This window comes from Fusarium coffeatum (genome assembly GCF_003316985.1).
Source record: "Fusarium coffeatum strain FIESC_28 chromosome Unknown BRIP53273_contig_233, whole genome shotgun sequence".
Lineage (NCBI taxonomy): Eukaryota > Fungi > Ascomycota > Sordariomycetes > Hypocreales > Nectriaceae > Fusarium > Fusarium coffeatum.
Window position 1 is genome coordinate 87,674 of NW_022158025.1, and position 19,767 is coordinate 107,440.

Sequence of the window (19,767 nt, forward strand, 5' to 3'; positions counted from 1 at the left end):
AAGTCTCGAACAAAGATCTGAAGTCGGTGGAAGGATGTAATGATATGCTATGATGAAGTCGTGAAAACTTTGATGTGAAGCGATGAAATCAAAAAATCAAGCGGTTCGATCTTAAAAGACACCTAGGTTGTGAATGCGAATGTCAGCTATTCACTGTCACATCGGAGGCGAGAACAATGCTATAATTAAATACGTTTAACACATGGAATCTGGTATTCATTGACTTGCGGCTTTGCTCTAACTATCAACACTCAAACGCCAATAAACTTAACTGTCAGCATAGGCAGATTGTTCCTCACTCTCAAGAGTTTTCGTCTACCCATTGTTCGACCCTCTCGATCAGGTCCATCTTCTTTCCTGCCGTACTTATTCCCTTGGTAGCAAGCAAGTCCTTGAGCTGAACCACGGTCATTTTCGTAATGCTACCGCCATCAATTGCCGCTCTTAGCTGCTCCATGCTGAACGATGAGCCTGATGGCTTATCTGAAGATCCTCTGGGCTTCTTCACTGGTCTGTCTGCGTCTTCATCGTCTGTTTCACGCTTCGTCGCCTTACTGTTCGCAGCTTTGCCCGCTTCGTCTGCTAGACCCTCTGACCATTCCTCCAGATAACCACCTGCACGTTTGCTGATAGCCTTGTACTTGGGTTCTGTTGCGTCTTCTGCCTTTTCGGGCACTTCTTCCTCCAGCGCCAGGGCCTGAAGGATTTTGTAATGCCACTGCAGAGCTGGGTTGGGGTATTTGGATGGGTTGTACATGGCCTTGGGTAGCTGGAGTTGCTGAACGATAGTTCGCATTTGTGTTGTAAGCTCGTCAGAGCTACGCAATACCTCATTTGGCGGGTTGATGTTTCGTAAATCGTCCTGGAACGGAAGAGGATAGATCCAAAGACCAGCAGGCAAGTAAGGGGTGCCTGAATCGTCATCAGACCGCTCTCTGGACGGTATAATGGCAGCCAGCATCGGTTGAGCATTGGCACGAGTGATGCACCAAGCAATACCCATCTTGTCATCCTTGAGCAGCTTCTGCCAGAGTGCTGTAAAGACTCGAGTTGAGCCAACATAGTCCTCTTCGCTCGGGAAAATGAATGTAGACTTCTTGACACTTGCCCAGATAGGTAGCGAGCTTCGAGGCTTGAAGCCAATAATGCGAATGAGGGGAGACCCAAAGTCTTTCATCGACTTTTGTTCTTCAGGGGTAAAGTAGACGTATTCACCACCAAACTTGTAGGCCTTCTTCATCTCCCCCTTTTCAACTGTCCTGGCGCTGTCTTCCGCAATGCGTGTAGTTTCGCCTGCGGCAATCTGCGGCTTCTCACCATCCAACCAGATGTAGCAAGTTCGGGCTGGAGTCTGCCGATGCACGATATTGTACCCCTTGACAGAGATGCGAAGTCCAGGCGCAATCTCAAATGGTAAATTCGAGAATAGTGCTCGCTTTGCCGTCTGCTTTGAGTTGATATTTGAGACAAGAGAGTTGAGCAAAGTCAATCCGTTTCCTGATTTTGATGTTCGGACTTCAGACATGTTCGCCTCTCCAATAGAGTCGCGATATATTATATCCTTGTTTTGTTAGTCAACTTGGTAGCATTCCATTGAATTGCACTTACATCGTAAAACTTGTTGAGGTCGAAGGATCCATCTCCTCGCGTAATTGGAAATAGGTCTATCATAATTCCCAGATCGTACAGATCCTTGGCACGAACAGCTGCAGCGGACTTGGCTTGTTTGTCTGAAGCATGGGGGTCATCATTGTCAGTCACGATAAATAAACGACGACTTCCGAAGTTCGCCGCCTTGGTCGTGAAAATCTGGTTCGCGCAGAACAGCACGTTGGACATGCTGACAGGTTCATCTGAAGGCGTCAAGACCTCGTCTTCATCTTCACCATCCTCAACTAAGGCCTTGAGAGCCTTGACATCCTCGGCCGCAGGAACATCAAGATCGGTGAACAGGTAGCAATGTGGATATCCTAGACCACTTCGACCATCACCTGAGTCTTGAAACTTGGACTTTTCAGTGCCAAAGAGAAGGATGCCCATCATGTCCTTGGGGTTGGAGATGATGCGCTGCTCCATCAGATGGTAGGCACATTTTAAAGCTGCCTGCACAGGACTGTCGCGATCTGCCTTTTTGGAGTCCGATTGTGGCGGTGGCTCCAACATAGACTTGCTCACGTCTATCGCAAGCAAGATGGCATCCTTTTGTGCCTTGTAGCTCTAAGAGTGGATCAATATGGAGTTGAGATGGGATGTTAAAGATTCCACCAACTCACATTCTCATCAATCTCCTGATCTCCTTCGTCTTCCTCTTGGTTTCTCCAGTCCTGCTTATCAGCCATGATTGATGTGATTTTCCGTTGTTTACAAAAGATTGATCAGTCTCATTGCGCGGGCCAGCTTGCCTTTAAGAGCTGATGGTTGATCGCATGCTAGCGGGCCATAGCTCTAGGCAAACGCGAGCTAGCTGACAAGGGTCGACGCGCTGCCTGGCGCGAGATCATGTGATCTTTCTTCGATTGATTACCAACTCGGCAATTGGTCAATGACACTCTGTTCGATGGTACATTGCTCACCGCGGGGTTTCCGCGGGATCCGGATGTCACTTTTAGCAGCGAAGGCCCGTAGAAATTTCGATATGATGCGCTGTAGGCGATCCCGGAGTCCATGGAGATGCGTGCATCATCGCCGCCCGCTTTAGTAGGTAACATAAGATTTCTTTACATCCTCAGGTGTTTCATGATTTCAGACTTCTGCACCACTCCCAATTGAAGAATTGGTCATCACTTTCCTCCCACACCTTAATTCTCGGACTCAGTAATAATCTATTCACAATGGCTTTGAGAAGATCTGGAGGCCAGCTCTGTAAGAGCATCTCACAGGCCAGTTCGCATCGTCTTGCGCTACCACAGATTACTTCCCAAAGGCGGTATTTGGCCACTCCCGTTCATCCTGTCACCCAAGATGCGACCGGATCTAAGGGCCCTACTGCTATGGTCTTCCTTAATATGGGAGGACCTTCAACTACCGACGAGGTTGGCGACTTTTTGAGTCGTCTGTTTGTAAGTTGTATCAGCCAATCGAGACTCTTATACTGACACCTGTCTCAGGCTGATGGCGATCTGATCCCTCTCGGCCCTCTACAAAACTACCTGGGTCCTCTAATCTCCAAGCGACGAACACCCAAGATTATCAAGCAATACTCTGCCATTGGCGGTGGTTCTCCAATTCGAAAATGGTCCGAATACCAAAACGCCGAGATGTGCAAGATCTTGGACAAGATCTCGCCCGAAACTGCGCCCCACAAGCCATACGTCGCTTTCCGATATGCGAACCCATTGACCGAGGAGATGTACGAGCAGTTGCTGAAGGATGGATTCGGCAACGGCAAGGGTGGTCGCGCTGTCGCATTCACACAATACCCCCAGTACTCTTGCTCAACAACGGGCAGCAGCATCAACGAGCTTTGGAAGTGGAGGCACAGACTTGAGGGCAAGACCAACAAGGAGCCTGGTGACGGTACTATCACATGGAGTGTTATTGACCGCTGGCCTAACCACAGCGGCTTGGTCGAGGCGTTTGCTCAGAACATTGAGGCCAAGCTTCTGGAGTACCCTGAGGAGCGAAGAAAGGATGTTGTCCTGCTCTTCTCCGCTCACAGTCTGCCCATGTCTGTTGTCAACAGAGGTTTGTTTATCCATGGTATGGTCTATATAATGCATGTTAACAAATTATAGGTGATCCTTATCCTGCTGAGGTTGCGGCGACTGTCTATGCTGTTATGCAAAGACTTGGCTTCTCCAACCCTTACCGACTGTGTTGGCAGTCTCAGGTTGGACCATCTGCTTGGCTGGGACCTCAAACCTCAGACAGTGTAGAGCACTACGTCGCCAAGGGCCATAAGGACCTTGTGTTGATCCCTATTGCTTTCACTTCCGACCACATTGAGACCCTATACGAGTTGGACCAAGAGGTTATTGCCGACAGCGGCAGCCCCGAAACAGTCAAGCGAGTTGAGTCTCTCAATGGCAGCCCTGTGTTCATCGAGGCTCTTGCCGACATTGCCAAGAAGCATCTTGCTGAGAACAAGGCTTGCTCAAAGCAGATGGGTCTCCGATGCCCCGGTTGCAAGAGTGAACGATGTGCTGAGTCAAAGCGATTCTTTGCTAGCCAGCAGGCTGGTCTAGCTTAAGGGAATCGTGCTGTACGAAGATTTTGGTTGATGCGTCCGGACAGTATAACGGCATTGTACTATACCTTTATTAGACGGGAATGTGGCATGTAATGAAAAGGATTGACATCGGGGCTGGCTCAGTATTAGCATACAGTGTGACATAGATACTAGATTCAACTCAGCAAAGGAATCTTGTTCCCTACAATTGACCCTCTATTCGCTATCCGTTAAGAACTGGAATTTCTTGGTGCGTGGTGAAGAAAGAAGCTGGCTATTGTGGACATGGCTTAAACTAGAATTCTCTGCCTTGAAGCATAACCCATGAAGCCTCCTCGATTGACGGCAACGATGACTTACACGACCACTTAACAGAACAAGAAGAATTCGGATTAAAATACATCTACCGACCCATACTTGCACACTACACTCTGCCATTGCCAACGACAATCTTCTGGTCGGCATGAAGATGCTCAGGTTGTGTGAGGACAAATCTACCCTAGAGGATTGGCGAAGCGGCTCATTGTAGTGCTCCATGATGGGAGGAACAATAACCTCTTAAGAATTTGCTAGGTCAGCTGGCCATTATTGGCTTCAGATAAAGCCTAGTAAAATAGATCAGACGGTAAGTAACACTGCTATGCTGGCTTGAACATCAGAAAGACCCTTGCGTTGGCCTGGAATGCAATTACAGGCCATGAGCCTCCCTTGCTATCAGCCTTCTCTATGCAAAACACGAACCGCGCGAGGTTGGTGGTACACGGCAGTGTAGGTAACAGGAGATGGGCGGGATTGCGTTAGATACAGCACGATGTTATTGCCGTGTGAAGGATGCAACGGCTGCATGTAAACCCGTATACTGTTATGACACGGGATGGAGGATGGTTGGCAGATTGACATAAACCGGCCTATTGGTTCAGGGTTGACCTGTCCACGTACAAACCAGTCTCGCAACGTAACCTTTTCATGTCCAATAGCCATGCCAAAGTTAGGGCTGCTGAGTACGAGTTTTCTTAACATAGTACTCGGCATCAATGGTTGATCCCAGTAGAATACAATGGTTTTCGATCTGAGTCCTCTCCAACATCACACTACAGCCATGTGCCTCAATAACTGACGTTACTTTTTGATGGACCCTGTAATGACTTCGGAAACAACTTGATATGACAAGCACTGTAAGTGAGACGAGGTTGGCTCATGACTGAGTGATGTGAATGGGCCAGCCGGGCGGTAGAGTGCATGGGTGAAAGCCCAGACCCACAAAGGAAACAACTCGGACGGATTGCAGGTTGGCAATGTTTGGTGTTTTAACGGAGACCGAGACGGGGAAGGGAAACTAAACGAGGGACTGCTCTAGCACAGACGTGGGAGCGGCAGAGGCGTGACCGGACTGGACGGCGAGTGGACAATAGTCCAGTGTTTAATGATCAATCACCTCCTGGAGCCCTGGTAAATAGCTTAACGATAGACAACGATAACTCCTTTGTATGATTGAGTATTGAAGATTTGGTTACGAGTGGGAGGGGGGAATTAGAACCCCCAGCCCTTCAAAACAACGTTGATCGACCTATGTCTTAGTATTTGTCTTATGTCTAGTAACGTCTCATTACGAATGTCTTGGAATATTTGAACAAAAATAGGAGTGCAGCATGAATAGGGAACGGTTCATGCATAGAGATCATGATGCAGAGAGTAATAATAGGAGTCAGTGCCCCTATCGATGTTGATATGCAGCACATAAAAGATCGTTGATTCGATACTTGAAGCACAAGCGAGCTAGGGGGATCAAAAGATTTGAGAGCCCGAGCTTAGGGACGAAAATAGATGGCCTGAGAGCATGTCTGAAGTCGCCTGAGGTGACTGAATTATTTCGTCTCTTAATGCTGATCGAGTCAAGTTTTCCATGACCACGAGGGCGAGCTAGGTTGGATGTACATGATTAAAGTAGCATTCCCCTTTTAGAAACAACCTCAGGTGAGCTCCAAGCTCGGGGAATGAATGGATCTAACGTTAAGTAAGGAGGAGCTCCAGCCACAATTAGAAATTTGGAGACAGAGCTCAAGCAAAGTCAGGTACTCTGTAATGACAAACATGAAGCTGAACTTGTACAGAAGCAAAGCTCTACTTCCAAAAAAGCAACCTGTATGGCAATTGAGCATGCACATGCCGACAGGAGGCCAAGCCAAGATAGAGAACCTTACTGTTAATTTGCGTGAGGTGAAGCTAGAGCACTCCCTCCCCAATCTCCCATCCTACCATTGACCAACCCCTGTCCCGCGCCGTTAATTGGACCCGGATTCTAAAAGCCAATCATATCACTCGCTGGAGCACCCTTCGAGGCTCGACAGCAGCCCTTCAGCGACCCTGCTCGCTAACTCTCCAGAATATGCCCCTGGATCATGTAAGTTGAGGGACCCACACTAACCCAATTTAGAGCTAGCTCATCTAAACCCCTTTTGCTGAAGCACGGTTCTCTGCCTTTGGGCTGCTCTGCTGGGAGAACAGCACAGCACATCAGAATTTCGTCTCCTTGTTTGGTCCGCCTATCGCCTCCAAAATTTCCCATCCTTCTCCTTGACTTCACCTTCTCTCTTTTTTTCCCTAACCCCCCGTTTCTAGCATCATCATTGCTACTTTTTCTATCTCGATCGCCTTTTATCGTGCGTGAGAGTAGGTCCTGTGTTGATAAAACCGAGGCCTCCTTCTTCTTAATCTTCGTCTACTCTCGTTAAGACGCTCATTGACACGCGTCTCCTGGTATTTCCGTGAGTTGCTATCCTCGTTCCACTCCTGAACCCTCCCGACGACGACTTCGAAAAAGAGCGCCCTCGACCGACCTGACGATACTTCCATCCAAACTGCCGTTGTAGCCTGGAGATCCAGTGTCGAGGCGGGCGCTCTTGTCGTTGTTTCCTTTGGAAACACTCCACCAAGCTCATGTAGCTAGCTGGCCTTTTCCCTGACGTAGCTAACCTGCAAGCTTTGGTTTAGAACTCGTACTTTCTTACAAGTCCTTCCACCTCGACCGTTCTTGATACTTCAATATGGGTAAGACTATTCTTTCTTTTTATGCACGCGCGTGTCTTTCCACATGGCACATGCGCCAGGTAGAGGATGGGGAAGGAGCCTCCGATGTCGACCACAAGGACGACCGCACTTGCTTGAGGCTTGGAGTGCGGATGCCTCTACAACGGCAACACTCATTGCAAGATTCATCGACTCACGATAAGCTCGACGGCGTTTGTCCCCAAATATCCAGTCTATCGGTTCTGCTCTTAGCCCCTTTTTGGTCCCGACAGCATTCCTGGTTGGGAATCAACACTTCATCCGCCCCCGACGCTCGAAAATGTCGTTCTACCGTCAGGATTCGAAAACACCATACGACCCAGCTAGGGTTCTAGACAGAACTCCAAGAAGAGCTAGGCATTCCAGAAAGAACAGCTTACTATTCCTGGACCCTCCACCTATTCCCACATTGGCGCACCGATCCTCAGAGAATCACATGAGAGCCTGCAGTCTCCCATTGAACCAGATTTCTCCTTATGGGCTCCCACTGCCTGCTTCTCAGACAACGACTGTACGCCGTATGTGCAGCATGCTCGATGTGGATATCCCGACTGCAGACGAGCAACATAGCAACCCTCAACGCGATGAATGGGTTCCATATCAGCCTGAGGAGCACCGTGGACCGGGCCCCAACAGCAGAATTCCGTCCGAGAGTTCTAGTGATGGAACCAGCTTACGATTGCTATGGAGTCAGGATCTTCCTCAAACACCTACCTGCGCATCATGTCATCTCTAGCTTTCGGTTAATGTAAATTTACTAACATGTCTCTCAATAGATTCTCCAGGCGCCGAGTCCCCCGCGCTGCCTCCTTCGGCTTCGCCCGCCAACGGTAAGTTATTCTCGACTCAAGATCGACTATAGATCACTTGCTAATCTTTCGAGTAGTTCCTTCTCAGCCACCTCCCGCTGCTGACAACAGGAACATTGTCCGAAGAAAGCTCACGGGTTATGTCGGCTTTGCCAACCTGCCCAACCAATGGCACCGAAAGAGTGTGCGCAAGGGTTTCAACTTCAACGTCATGGTTGTTGGTATGTATAGAAGCCAATAAACATAGCAGACCCCAACTAACAACGGTACAGGTGAATCTGGCCTTGGCAAGTCTACACTAGTCAACACTCTCTTCAACACCTCTCTCTACCCCCCCAAGGAGCGCAAGGGCCCTAGCCTCGACATTATTCCCAAGACCGTTACCATCCAGTCCATCAGCGCCGACATTGAGGAGGCTGGTGTCCGTCTCCGCCTCACTGTTGTCGACACTCCTGGTTTCGGTGACTTCGTCAACAACGATGAGTCCTGGCGCCCCATTGTCGACAACATTGAGCAGCGATTCGACTCTTACCTGGATGCCGAGAACAAGGTCAACCGCATGAACATCGTCGACAACCGAATCCATGCTTGTGTTTTCTTCATTCAGCCTACTGGTCACTCTCTTAAGCCTCTCGACATTGAGGTCATGCGCCGCCTTCACACCAAGGTTAACCTGATCCCCGTCATTGCCAAGGCTGATACCCTTACCGATGAGGAGATCGCTGCTTTCAAGTCACGAGTAAGTCTTCTGAAACAGTTGGCAAAATTACAATTACTGACCGGTTTAGATCCTCGCCGATATCAAGCACCACGGTATCCAGATCTTCGAGGGTCCTCGATACGAGCTCGACGATGAGGAGACAATCGCCGAGAACAACGAGATCATGTCCAAGGTTCCTTTCGCTGTCGTTGGCGCCAACAACGAGATCACCAGCGCCGATGGTCGCAAGATCCGCGGTCGTGCCTACCCTTGGGGTATCATCGAGGTCGACAACGAGGAGCACTGTGACTTCGTTAAGCTTCGTCAAATGCTCATCCGAACCCACATGGAGGAGCTCAAGGAGCACACCAACAACCAGCTCTACGAGAACTACCGTACCGACAAGTTGCTCGCCATGGGTGTGTCTCAAGACCCCAGCGTATTCAAGGAGGTCAACCCTGCTGTGAAGCAGGAGGAGGAGCGTGCCCTGCACGAGCAGAAGCTTGCCAAGATGGAGGCCGAGATGAAGATGGTCTTCCAGCAAAAGGTGGCAGAAAAGGAGAGCAAGCTGAAGCAGTCCGAAGAGGAACTGTACGCCCGACACAAGGAGATGAAGGAGCAGCTCGACCGCCAACGACTCGAGCTCGAAGACAAGAAGCAACGCGTCGAGAGCGGACGACCCATAGAGAAGGAGGGCAAGCGAAAGGGTTTCTCTCTTCGCTAAGCTCCCAACTTCTTGACGACCTGCGCATTCCTTTCATCTTTCTTTATCCATGTCTGAGTACCCATGATGCCCATACAATACCAGCTCGACGCCTTTCATTGCATTCGATTCTAGTTTCTTTGTCGCCTCTTTCTCTCACCCTTTTTTAATTAAGAAACAAAACATTGTCTCCTAATCACATCACATCACACCACACACGCCACATGGAATGATTGTCGTACGGAGACGGAACAGAAAGTCATTTATGAACAATAGTCGTGCAAGATGGGAGATGCAGACTATATGACTTTGCAGGCGTCTCGGTATGGCTAGAAGTTACAGGCAAGCGTTGTTCTCCGCCATGCTATGAGCCAAGTCAAGCCTCACGACCTGTTGGTCTCGCTCTAATCTGTCACACGAAAACATCTTTGGAGAGGAGCACAGCAGGGTTACCGGCGAAAGGTGTTTATATCTGAGCGCTTCTCGTTGGGAGAGACGTGGAATATGTAAATGTTCCATTTGTGTTGCCATTCGCCGTATACTTTTGGGAGACATGCTGGCTCTTTGGACCCCCTACCTACTCTACTTAGTGGCCTTGCCCACTTACTGTACCTTCGAATACCTGTTCCTTTTCCACCAAGGGCTTGGTGGTGCTTCGGTCATGGATAATATTAGATAAGATCAAATGGGTGGCTTCACCAAGGAAGTTTGTCGAGCAGCAGCTTGTTGTATTTTAGTCGTACGTTTGTTGAGATCAGGTGGTTATAATATCTCAGCAGACGATACCCCTAGACGGTGACGCGTTGTCTCTTTGGTTTGTTTCTTAGCTGGCTTGATCTTGGTTTCCTTAACATTGTCTTATTTGTCTAGTCTTCACTTTCGCTTGTCGTGACTGTCTGTGATTTTAATTACTCAAGTAGCATCATGTGTATAGAACTTCCAATGAAACGGTATCAAGGCACTGACAATACCATAAACGTAGTTCTATCTCAACCTGTGTGGATACCTAAGCCTGCTCCGGTCTTGACAGTAAGAATTGTCTTGGTTCAAGTGCCGAAGTTAGACGAACATGTAAGCTACACAATGATTGTCTCGACCTTGTGTTTCTCTATGTAGCACATAGTAGGCATCGGATGCATATCGCCGTCTAGCTCGGCTAGTTTACCACCGAGACTCATTGAAGTCTTGACTATCACAAAGATGAAACATTTGTTCTAACATCTTATTCAGCTACTGTGGACAACAGTTGAATAATGGTAACTTATATAATAAGAGTCGCTTCATTTATGTAGTACAAGCATATCTCGTAAAGTCAAGACTCCAAACAAGGGCCCAATCCAGAGGTTATAGCGAAGAGTGAGTATAATCATGTTCCCAAAGCCGCCCATGCAAATATAGAATTCTGCTGCACGTTTTTTTCTGCCCCATTCCTTTGCTTCCTTTCTCTTTTCCTCTCTCTCTACCTCTTTCTAGCATTCCTCAAGAGGAACGCTCCCACAACACCAGCTGCTACACCAACACCACTGAGGATGGCAACGCCCATGAGTCCTTCGCGGGCAACCTTGTCGTCGATGAGCGAGCGCAGGTTCGCGGCCTGCAGGTTGGCGGGCTCCTTGTCGAGGAGGAGATCGTTGTATCGGCGGGCTTCGCCGTAGTTGCCCAGCTTGTAGTTGCCGAGGGCGAGGTAGTAGAGGCATTCGCGGCGGCGCTCGGGGGAGATGCGGAAGATATCCGAGAGTAGGCGGACACCAAGCTGCTGGTCGTTTCGCTGGTTGGATTTCACGAGACCCTATCGTATGTCAGTCTTGGTCGCTGGAAGAACTAGGACGAGTGAAGTTTACCCAAGCATAGTTGAACTTGGTTTGCACGCCAACCATCTCACCCTCGCGCTCATATTGCGCTTTTAGGACGTTGAGCTCGGAGGGATTTAGCGGCCTGTTGCCATCAGTCAGGATATATGATATTCGATATCGCAGGGCAGAACAACTAACGTCTCGGCATCGAGCGCATCTTATCATCATAGTTAGCATATATGTTAAAGACCTTGTCTATCATGCAGTTGGGCGCAGACGGGAACTCACATGGTAGTTCGGTAACCATTTTGACGGATTTCCGAGTGCGATAGAGGGACAAATGGATGAAGTTGACAGCCTAGAAAAAAGCTGATGCGCAGAAGTTGTCACTATCTAGGTCAAAGGTGGGAATGCGAGCAAGACAAGACAAGGACAAGGTTCGCACGTGTTATTCAGAGGTAGCTCTTTTCGGCTTCACTGCTCCCTTTGCTTGCCTGCTTGTGGCGGGACCCGATGACGATGTGCGGCGTCGTCGGGAAAGGTTCGGCTATTGGAGGAAGGGAGAAAGTTCGAGGTGGGGTGTGCATCTTCTAGTCCTGCCTGATAAGGAACTCGAGATTGTCGTCGTGACGACCGAGGGTGCTTATCCCAAATGGGTAACTTGACTTGGCAAAAACACCAGGTTCATCATAACCACTTAAACAAACTCCAACGAAATCACGTTTCACGTTTTCTAACAAGTCTAATCAGAACGCTCTTTTAAACACTCTGGCCAAAGCCAGTCATACCCGTCAATATGTTGCTCTCCGAAGAACCCGCGACTGTAAGTCATTATCCATCAAACCCCTATTGAATTATGCCTAACAAACCACCAGCTCATTCACCACACAATCGAGAACTTCAACATTGCACCAGACAAAACCGCTGTTTCGCGCGTCACAGAATCCCTATCCACACTCCAACAAGCCCGCGATCTTCGCGTCCGCGAAGCCGAGTCATCCCTTAAGAAGCTCTCCCGCCAGCTCGCAACCCACACATCGCGACATGACGACCTCGTAACTTCGCACTCCTCCGCGGATCATGCTTCCAACATCGCACGTCTCGACACCCTCAAGTTCCGTACCGCAAAGGCCGCTGCGGACGCTGAAACCGATGCGGAACGTCTTGCCCTTACTGCAGCAGACCTAAAGGCCCGTCTGCGTGAGCTCGAACTCCAGGGCGTGGAAGGAGATGCTGCTGCCAACGCCCGACGACGAGACCCTGTTGATGATGAAGTGCTGCTGAGACTCAAGGTGTATCGCAGCCTGGGCATCGACATTGAGCGTGATGATAGGGATGGCGAATGGTCCAAGGCGGTTATCCGAAATGACCGTAAGGGAGATGTGCATGTTGTCAACATGGACAAGAAGTTCTCTCGGTTCTTCTATGCAAACTACTTTTGGCAGACTCTTTAAAGAGGGGATGGCCGATTTTGGCTTGGTAATGTTATCATGATAATGGATTTCCTAGGTTTGGCGTTTTTGGCGTTGCAGATACCAGGAAATATGGCATTGAGAAGTACATAAATTTAGTACACAATGAGAGTGCGGTTCGTTCTAGTACTCTTTTTCTTAAATATGACGATATGATTTGCATATTATTCATACCCAATATAAATGACAAATCTCGCTCAAACGCCCTCCGACCCCCGGATTACTGTTCATTTTGACACTTTTGGTCCCGTCCCAGTTATCCACTGATCCCAAATCTTTCATCAAGTCGTGATAATAATTTACATGATAGCATTGGTCTCTCGAGGACCTATGCGTCGACAACTCCTTGAGATGGCAACTTTTTAAGTCCTTTGGGTGAAGTCTTGAGACTCGGAAAGTAACTGTCGATGAAGGACTTGTTTGTAAAAGCGATGCGAGGACCAGATGGTGTCCTCGTGCGGGCACTGTTGGGAGATGCTGAAGTGCGTATTGCTGACGGGCTTCGAGTACGGCCTTTCATCATAAGATATCCGCCCTCTCCAGGCGTTGTCGGGCCAGATGGGGAACGGTGATGGTTGCGTCCATGGTATTGCTTATCGGGTAATTCAAGTCTTGAATTGATGGTGGTCCATGTCTCGTCATCACCACTTAGCCGCCAACCGCCCACACCTTCAAAGTCCCTCTCTGGGCCAATGCTAGGAAGCAAGCCGAATGCCTTTTCACTAATTGGCGTAGTAGTACCGGCTGTAGATAGGGCACTGGAGCTTCTTCGATGGCGACGTCTCTTTAGTGATGATTCAAAAGCCGTTGACCCGGCCGAAGGTGGTGTCGGATTGGTGTACAGAGCCGAAGAGCCTGGGTTTTCGAGAATTGGTTGACGAAGGTAGTGATTATTAGGATGGTACGGCCGGATCTTTCGTCCGCCCAGGTAATGAGGGACGAAAGATAGAGCTACGTCGAGATAGACGGCCAGTACTCGGAGAATAAGAACAGAAAAGGCAATGGTCGTTGTGATACCGGCGAAGACAGCGAGAGGAACAGTGACGACGAAAAGGAAGGGCACGACGAAAGCGTAGACGGGATTGAGGAGAGCCATTTTTGGTAGATGGTGTTACAGAGATCCTAGCAGTACATGACCACGAGGAAGTTGCAGAGTCGTTGATGGTATTAGTTGTTACAGATGAAGATACGAGATGGGAGAGGTGAGGTAAAGATGAAGACGAAGAAGGGGACGGCCTAAAAGAGGTGGGCGACTAATGTATAGTAGTTGATGACTTGAAGTACCGAGCTCTACCTCACTGATAAGTTAGAGCCTACGGATGCCGCTCTAGGACGAAGTATACGTCGACATGTCCCGAAGCCGTGATTCGACAGATCGTTTCCGGGGAAGTCAAAGCGAGGCGCCCGGAGGAGGGGTTGGAAACGGTTTCTAATACACCAAGGACGGTAGAATGCGACTCTACAGGGTTACAGTGAAGCTGTAGGAAGCAATAATAAATATGTATAGCGACAAGAGGAGAAGGGAAAGAGAAGAGAAGAAAAGAGTAAAAGTGAGGGAGGAAGGAGGCAATCACATGTGAAAAGATGCGGCTTGGCCTGGCTTGGCTTAGGGTCGTTTGGATGTCATTTTTCTGGTGTCTGAGGTGACCATCGTACGGCAACAGAACAAGCCACCATGGAAGAGCGTGCGGGGAAGGTGCATTCAAGAGATGCAAGTGATTGTAAGGAGAATCTTAATGTACACTGACGTTACACAGCACTGCTTTGTTACAGTATAAGACATGAAATATCAATGTGAGAATGACATGACTCTACGGAGTAAGTGGGTGTCGAGATATTCATAGCAGACGATATCCTTATCAATTGATGTCAAACCCAAAGAAATAAACTTTCAAGGATCCCCTATCCCCATCGATGATCGACGATAACCCAAAAAGACCCTGGAACTTGGAAAGCACTAAATCAGCCAACTCCTCAGTAAGCTGGGTGGGTTATCTTAGAGACTGCTCGATGATAACAGACGCGAACCACCCACGTCACATGAGTTCAACCGAGGCATCAGCCATGAATAGGTAATTCAATCTTACGCCAAGATAACTGTACTGCAACTAGACAGAGCTTGTTGGTCACTAATTCTAAGCACTTCAGCATCATAACTGATGGAACTCTACTTGGAGCCTCGATCTCATCCCTCGGGGCTTCAGAAGATCGGTCCCCAGGAGCATAAGAGACGAAATAATTCGATCACTTTATGTCAGTTTAGGCCAGCACTTAGGCTACTTTATTTTAGTAGCCTAAGCTTTAGAGGACAATCATCTTGTTACCCACCTGCCGTCCCCATCATGATCCACATCATGGAAGGAGCTTTCCCCGCTGACATCACTCTTTTGCTGCCTTCCCAAGGCACTAACGTTAAGCCTCATCTCAACCATCGACGATGAACTTCACACATGTCAATTTCAACAAGCATCTACAGTGCAAACTTAACTCATTCTGATTGACCGCCGAGAACATAAGAGACGAAATAATTTGGTCACCTTATGCAAGCTTAGGCAAGCACCTAGGCTACCTTATCCTAAGCCTTAGACAATGTGCCAACACACCCACAATTACGATGAGCAGCCAGTACCTGTTACGGGCGACCAACCGCAGTTCCCCTGGCATCTGCCCATATGCGATGCGCATTGTCACCCAACTGATACGATGGATTCCACCCAGGATATCCCTTCCATGCGTGCAGCTGCATTGACCATCATGGCAACACGAGCCCAGGATCAGGATCTTGTTGCAGATGTTGCTAGCAACTATAACAAGGACCTCAAGCAAATCTTGCAGGAAAGCTCCGGAGAACGCAATACTTGTGTAGTCCCTTCCTTTGGCTGGCACCCCTGGTTTTCTCATCTTCTCTATGATGATTCGGTCGACAACCCGACATATCAGTCCGTACCCGGCTCCGGCTCCGAGTCCGACGCCGCTGCCGCAAAGCAGGCCCACTATAACGCCGTCCTGCAACCGGAGCCGTCACCAGATTTTGTTGCCTCTCTCCCCACTCCGGTCGCCGTGGGTACCTTTCTCAAAGAGACAGAGGCCCGGTTATCTGCCAATCCTCATGCTTTGGTTGGAGAGATCGGTGTAGATAAAGCCTTTCGTCTCCCCGAAGCATGGAATCCCTCTGAACATGCAGAAAGAGATTCAACTCTCACAGCTGGCGGCCGCGAGGGTCGACGTCTGAGTCCCCATAGAGTAAGAATAGAGCACCAGCGCGAGATTCTCGCTGCACAGCTCCGCCTCGCCGCCAAGACTCGCCGAGCTGTCAGTGTACACGGTGTACAGGCTCACGGAGTGCTGCATGACACTCTTGCCGCGACCTGGAAGGGCCATGAGCGTGAGTACATTTCACGCCGAAAACGACGTCTTGTCGCCAAGGGCGCCGAGGACTTTTCGGATGAGGAAGACGACGATAGTGAGAAACCATATCCTCCGAGGATATGTCTTCATTCATTCAGTGCCAACGTTGAAGTGTTGAAGCAGTACCTCAACCCAACAATCCCAGCTCGCATCTTCGTCTCGCTATCAACGGCTGTCAATCTTAGCACAGATTCCAGTGGCGCCAAGACTGATGAGGTACTGCGTGCCCTGCCTGATGACAGCATTCTCGTAGAAAGTGACCTCCACATAGCGGGCGAACACATGGACCAAGCGTTGGAGAACATGTACCGACATGTATGCGAAGTCAAGGGTTGGGAGTTAGAGGAAGGCATCACGAGGATAGCAAAAAACTACGAGGAATTCATTCTTGGGTGACAAACCCAAAACAATAGGCATCAGCATTAGGGTGCCAGAAGAATAAGAGACGAAATAATTCGGTAACCTTATGCTAGTTCAGAGTAGCACTTACGCAATTTTATATGGCGCCGCAAGCCTTAGAGCATGATCCTTATGTTACCAACATGATCACTTTAAAAAGAATGAAGCAGAGTTGTACAGTTTAAGTTGTGGTATTAGATAGCTATTGAGCTGCTGTTAAGTAACAGTCTATAGTAGGTCCCGATATCCAATCTCACAATTATGTGCAAAAAAAAGACAAAATTTGAACAGATAAGGAAATATGGTGTATCATAGTTGTATGCAAAAGAAAATCATTTGTACTTAAAATTCATATAGTTTTGTTTTAGTTCTTGGTGTCGCCGAGGACGTCGCTGGCATTGGATCCGGAGTTGGAAGGGGTATAATCGGAGCTGCCAGGAGTGTATCGGCATCCATCTGTGACAACGGATGAGTCGCGCTCATCGTCATCGTAGGGAGGAAGGCTTGCATCGTCCGCAAAAGTAGGGTATCCTGCGGCGGTGTGGTGTGATGAGTGGGAAGGAGTAGAAGAGCTAGGGGCGTAGCTGTAAGAATGGGCGCGGCTGTGGTGACCTTCCTCAGCAGCAACGATACCATCAACCATGTTGGCAGCCTCACGGAAGGAAGCAATCTCCTCTTCCATGGTCGCAGCGCTGGAGGTTCTTCGGTGTCGGCCACCGCTGAGCATGGCCTCCTTCTCGTCCTCGTCGTTCTCGACCCATCGAGAAATGAAAGCACGGTAAGCAGCCTTCAGAGCAGAACCCTGACGGCGCTCTTCAGGGGACTGACGGAATGCGCGTCGGATAGCACGTCGAGATTCGGGGCTGAGACGAGCGATGCGACGGTGGATGTAGGCAACAGCAATACCGATGAAAAGAGCCAGAGCAATAGCGGCGATGCCAAGGATTGCAATGATGGGGTGGGGAGGAGGCTTGAAAGTAGTCAGCAAATGAAACTATCATCGCATATTTAGATTAAACTTACAGGTGGGGGTGGGTGACCCTCGTGGCCCTCAGCGTGGAAACCGTGCTCAGGACCGTGATCGGGACCATGCTCAGGCTTGTCATGGTGAGGCTCGTGGGGCTTATCTCCGTGGTGAGGAGGAGGGGGAGGGTTGCCGTGATGAGGATCACAAGAGCAAGGAGGGCACTCTGGAGGGGGAGGATGGCCTCCAGGGAAAGGGAAAGGAAGATGTCCATGGTGGGGAGGAGGAGGAGGAGGCGGGGGAGGTCCATGGTGAGGAGGACCGTGGTGAGGAGGATGAGGGTGAGGGTGAGTGCCGTTTCCATGATGAGGACCGTGAGGAGGGCCATGGTGAGGTGGGGGAGGAGGAGGAGGTCCGAAAACGTGGTCGTAGAATCGATGAGCGGTATGTCGCATCTCATCAGTCACGGTGTGCAAAACACACTGAACTCCATCACAATCCTTGATCTTCTTGTAAGTAGAAGGGGGAGGAGGAGGGTACTTCTTGCCAAGCTTCTTAGCAACAGACGCCTCTCGCTCCTCAACAAGCTGCTCAAGCTGAAGAATCTGCTTGTGAAGAGCTTCCAATTCCATCAACTCGACCTGAAGCTCCTCCTCGGGGTCCTGGAAATCGCGGTGGGGGCTCTCCCAGATCGGAGGCGCGTTATCGGACGCGGGCTTGTCGCCTGTGGAGGTGTTGTTCTCTTTGCTGAAGGGCATGGACAGACTCCATACGTAGTCAGCGTTTCCAACATCGGAAATTCGGACAGGTGCGGTTTGCTTGAAGGTCATCAAGAAGGAAGACTCCTCATAGACGGCCATGTCATCAAGAGCCTTGACGTTGAAGCGCATTGACTGAGCGAAGGGGAACTCCTTGGGTCCGATGCACTCGAAAGCCCAATCGGCTGAGATAGTGGTCTCGTTGTTGATGAGGAATGATCCAACGCCCTGGCCCTTGGCGTCCTGGTCGAGAGGCTCGCCATTGAGCTTGATGCTGGCAGGACCGCAAACTTCTTCTGACTCCTCCACATCAAATCGCAGTGTCTGAAGTACATGTTAGCGTGAGAAAGGCGTTATCAGGACTCAAGTACGTACCAAAGGATACGACTCAGTCTCGCTCCAAGGGACCTTGACGGTGACAAAGGCTGAAGGTGTCACGTCGAGAGCTGAAGGCAGAAAGCCCATATGGGGTGGAGGAGGGGGAGGGGGAGGGGGAGGATGAGGAGGTCCATGGGCCAACACCAACGCGGGTGTCAGCATGGCGGCTGCAGCCTGAGTGAGGCCGCGCATCGTGAGATAATTATCGACAAGCTGTGGTGTTGATGTTGTTGTTGTGAGAAAAGGGTCCTGTGACGTCAAATCCCTCTTACACGACAAGCCAGGGGTTAAGGCAGCCGCGTTCGCTAGAAAGAAGCTTAAGGCAGAAGGAATACGAAAAACCAAACAGAAAGAGGTAAAGGGAACGGATGGTTAAAGAAAGAAGGTTTTTGTGAGGGAAATAAGTCAAGAATAAGATCGGATCAATACGAGTCCTAGTCTAACGTTAAATTGAGATGACATTCCGAGGAAATGAACAAGAAAAGGCGAAGAAAAAAGCCCACGCGACTAGACGGATAAGACGGGATGTGGGATGCCTGGCCACGCGGATGCCTCCCCAAAAAGCATTGGAATAGCCTCTAAAAGCCCTGTCGTACGCAGTAGCTCGGGCGCTGAAACGATTCTGCGACCCTTCCGAGTCTAGCTCACCTGTCGTCTTTAACGTGCTAAGGGTCGCTAAAGGTCGGGCTGCGCAATCACCATGCGTAGTCTGTCACTCGGCCAATCAGCTTTCACTAGCTGACGAGTCCATCATTCAGCCCCAGCCGAGTCTTCAGTGGGGCTTCACGGTCTCGGCAAGTCCCTTGTTTGTCTTGTCTTGGCAGTTCGTGATTCAAGACTCCCCTCAACATTCTCATATTCCCTTCTTCAAGTATTGTCAAGATATTCTAAGATCCTCCCGATTCGACGCTGGTGACTCGATTATCTAAACATCCATCGTATCCACAATGAATTTCAAACATAGCACGCCACTTCCGAATACACAGCAGAACACTTCGAGATGCTTCATCAATTATACATGCGCAGGATTGATTCTATAGGTCTTCTTTTAATCGCCTTAAGAGTTTTGCAGTTTAGGAGTCGAGCATATGGCGTTCTATATATATACATTCGCCATGCTTGTCATCTGCTGATTCACAGGAACAAGAC

The 19,767-nt window shown here is 49.4% G+C and overlaps 8 protein-coding genes across 8 annotated transcripts; 4 read left to right on the forward strand and 4 right to left on the reverse strand.

The window, feature by feature from the left end:
- Window positions 1-301: 301 nt before the first annotated feature.
- Window positions 302-2,339, reverse strand: FIESC28_09250 (uncharacterized protein; the record flags this gene model as incomplete). Its single annotated transcript, XM_031163387.1, has 3 exons — window positions 302-1,561; window positions 1,609-2,217; window positions 2,274-2,339. The coding sequence occupies 3 exons, from the start codon at window positions 2,337-2,339 to the stop codon at window positions 302-304; spliced, it is 1,935 nt and encodes a 644-aa protein (XP_031012554.1).
- Window positions 2,340-2,831: 492 nt separating this feature from the next.
- FIESC28_09251 (uncharacterized protein) lies at window positions 2,832-4,189 on the forward strand (the record flags this gene model as incomplete). Its single annotated transcript, XM_031163388.1, has 3 exons — window positions 2,832-3,059; window positions 3,108-3,684; window positions 3,735-4,189. 3 exons carry the CDS (start codon window positions 2,832-2,834, stop codon window positions 4,187-4,189), a joined length of 1,260 nt encoding a protein of 419 aa, XP_031012555.1.
- A 3,325-nt stretch (window positions 4,190-7,514) lies between these two features.
- Window positions 7,515-9,467, forward strand: FIESC28_09252 (uncharacterized protein; the record flags this gene model as incomplete). Its single annotated transcript, XM_031163389.1, has 5 exons — window positions 7,515-7,959; window positions 8,011-8,064; window positions 8,121-8,264; window positions 8,316-8,782; window positions 8,832-9,467. The coding sequence occupies 5 exons, from the start codon at window positions 7,515-7,517 to the stop codon at window positions 9,465-9,467; spliced, it is 1,746 nt and encodes a 581-aa protein (XP_031012556.1).
- Window positions 9,468-10,905: 1,438 nt separating this feature from the next.
- FIESC28_09253 (uncharacterized protein) lies at window positions 10,906-11,546 on the reverse strand (the record flags this gene model as incomplete). The annotated part of the gene is made up of 4 exons (XM_031163390.1): window positions 10,906-11,235; window positions 11,288-11,381; window positions 11,438-11,456; window positions 11,528-11,546. The coding sequence occupies 4 exons, from the start codon at window positions 11,544-11,546 to the stop codon at window positions 10,906-10,908; spliced, it is 462 nt and encodes a 153-aa protein (XP_031012557.1).
- A 489-nt stretch (window positions 11,547-12,035) lies between these two features.
- On the forward strand, window positions 12,036-12,693 carry FIESC28_09254 (uncharacterized protein; the record flags this gene model as incomplete). Its single annotated transcript, XM_031163391.1, has 2 exons — window positions 12,036-12,062; window positions 12,115-12,693. The coding sequence occupies 2 exons, from the start codon at window positions 12,036-12,038 to the stop codon at window positions 12,691-12,693; spliced, it is 606 nt and encodes a 201-aa protein (XP_031012558.1).
- Window positions 12,694-13,039: 346 nt separating this feature from the next.
- On the reverse strand, window positions 13,040-13,807 carry FIESC28_09255 (uncharacterized protein; the record flags this gene model as incomplete). Its single annotated transcript, XM_031163392.1, has 1 exon — window positions 13,040-13,807. One exon carries the CDS (start codon window positions 13,805-13,807, stop codon window positions 13,040-13,042), a length of 768 nt encoding a protein of 255 aa, XP_031012559.1.
- A 1,493-nt stretch (window positions 13,808-15,300) lies between these two features.
- Window positions 15,301-16,515, forward strand: FIESC28_09256 (uncharacterized protein; the record flags this gene model as incomplete). The annotated part of the gene is made up of 1 exon (XM_031163393.1): window positions 15,301-16,515. One exon carries the CDS (start codon window positions 15,301-15,303, stop codon window positions 16,513-16,515), a length of 1,215 nt encoding a protein of 404 aa, XP_031012560.1.
- Window positions 16,516-16,882: 367 nt separating this feature from the next.
- Window positions 16,883-18,810, reverse strand: FIESC28_09257 (uncharacterized protein; the record flags this gene model as incomplete). Its single annotated transcript, XM_031163394.1, has 3 exons — window positions 16,883-17,488; window positions 17,542-18,564; window positions 18,616-18,810. The coding sequence occupies 3 exons, from the start codon at window positions 18,808-18,810 to the stop codon at window positions 16,883-16,885; spliced, it is 1,824 nt and encodes a 607-aa protein (XP_031012561.1).
- Window positions 18,811-19,767: the final 957 nt, after the last annotated feature.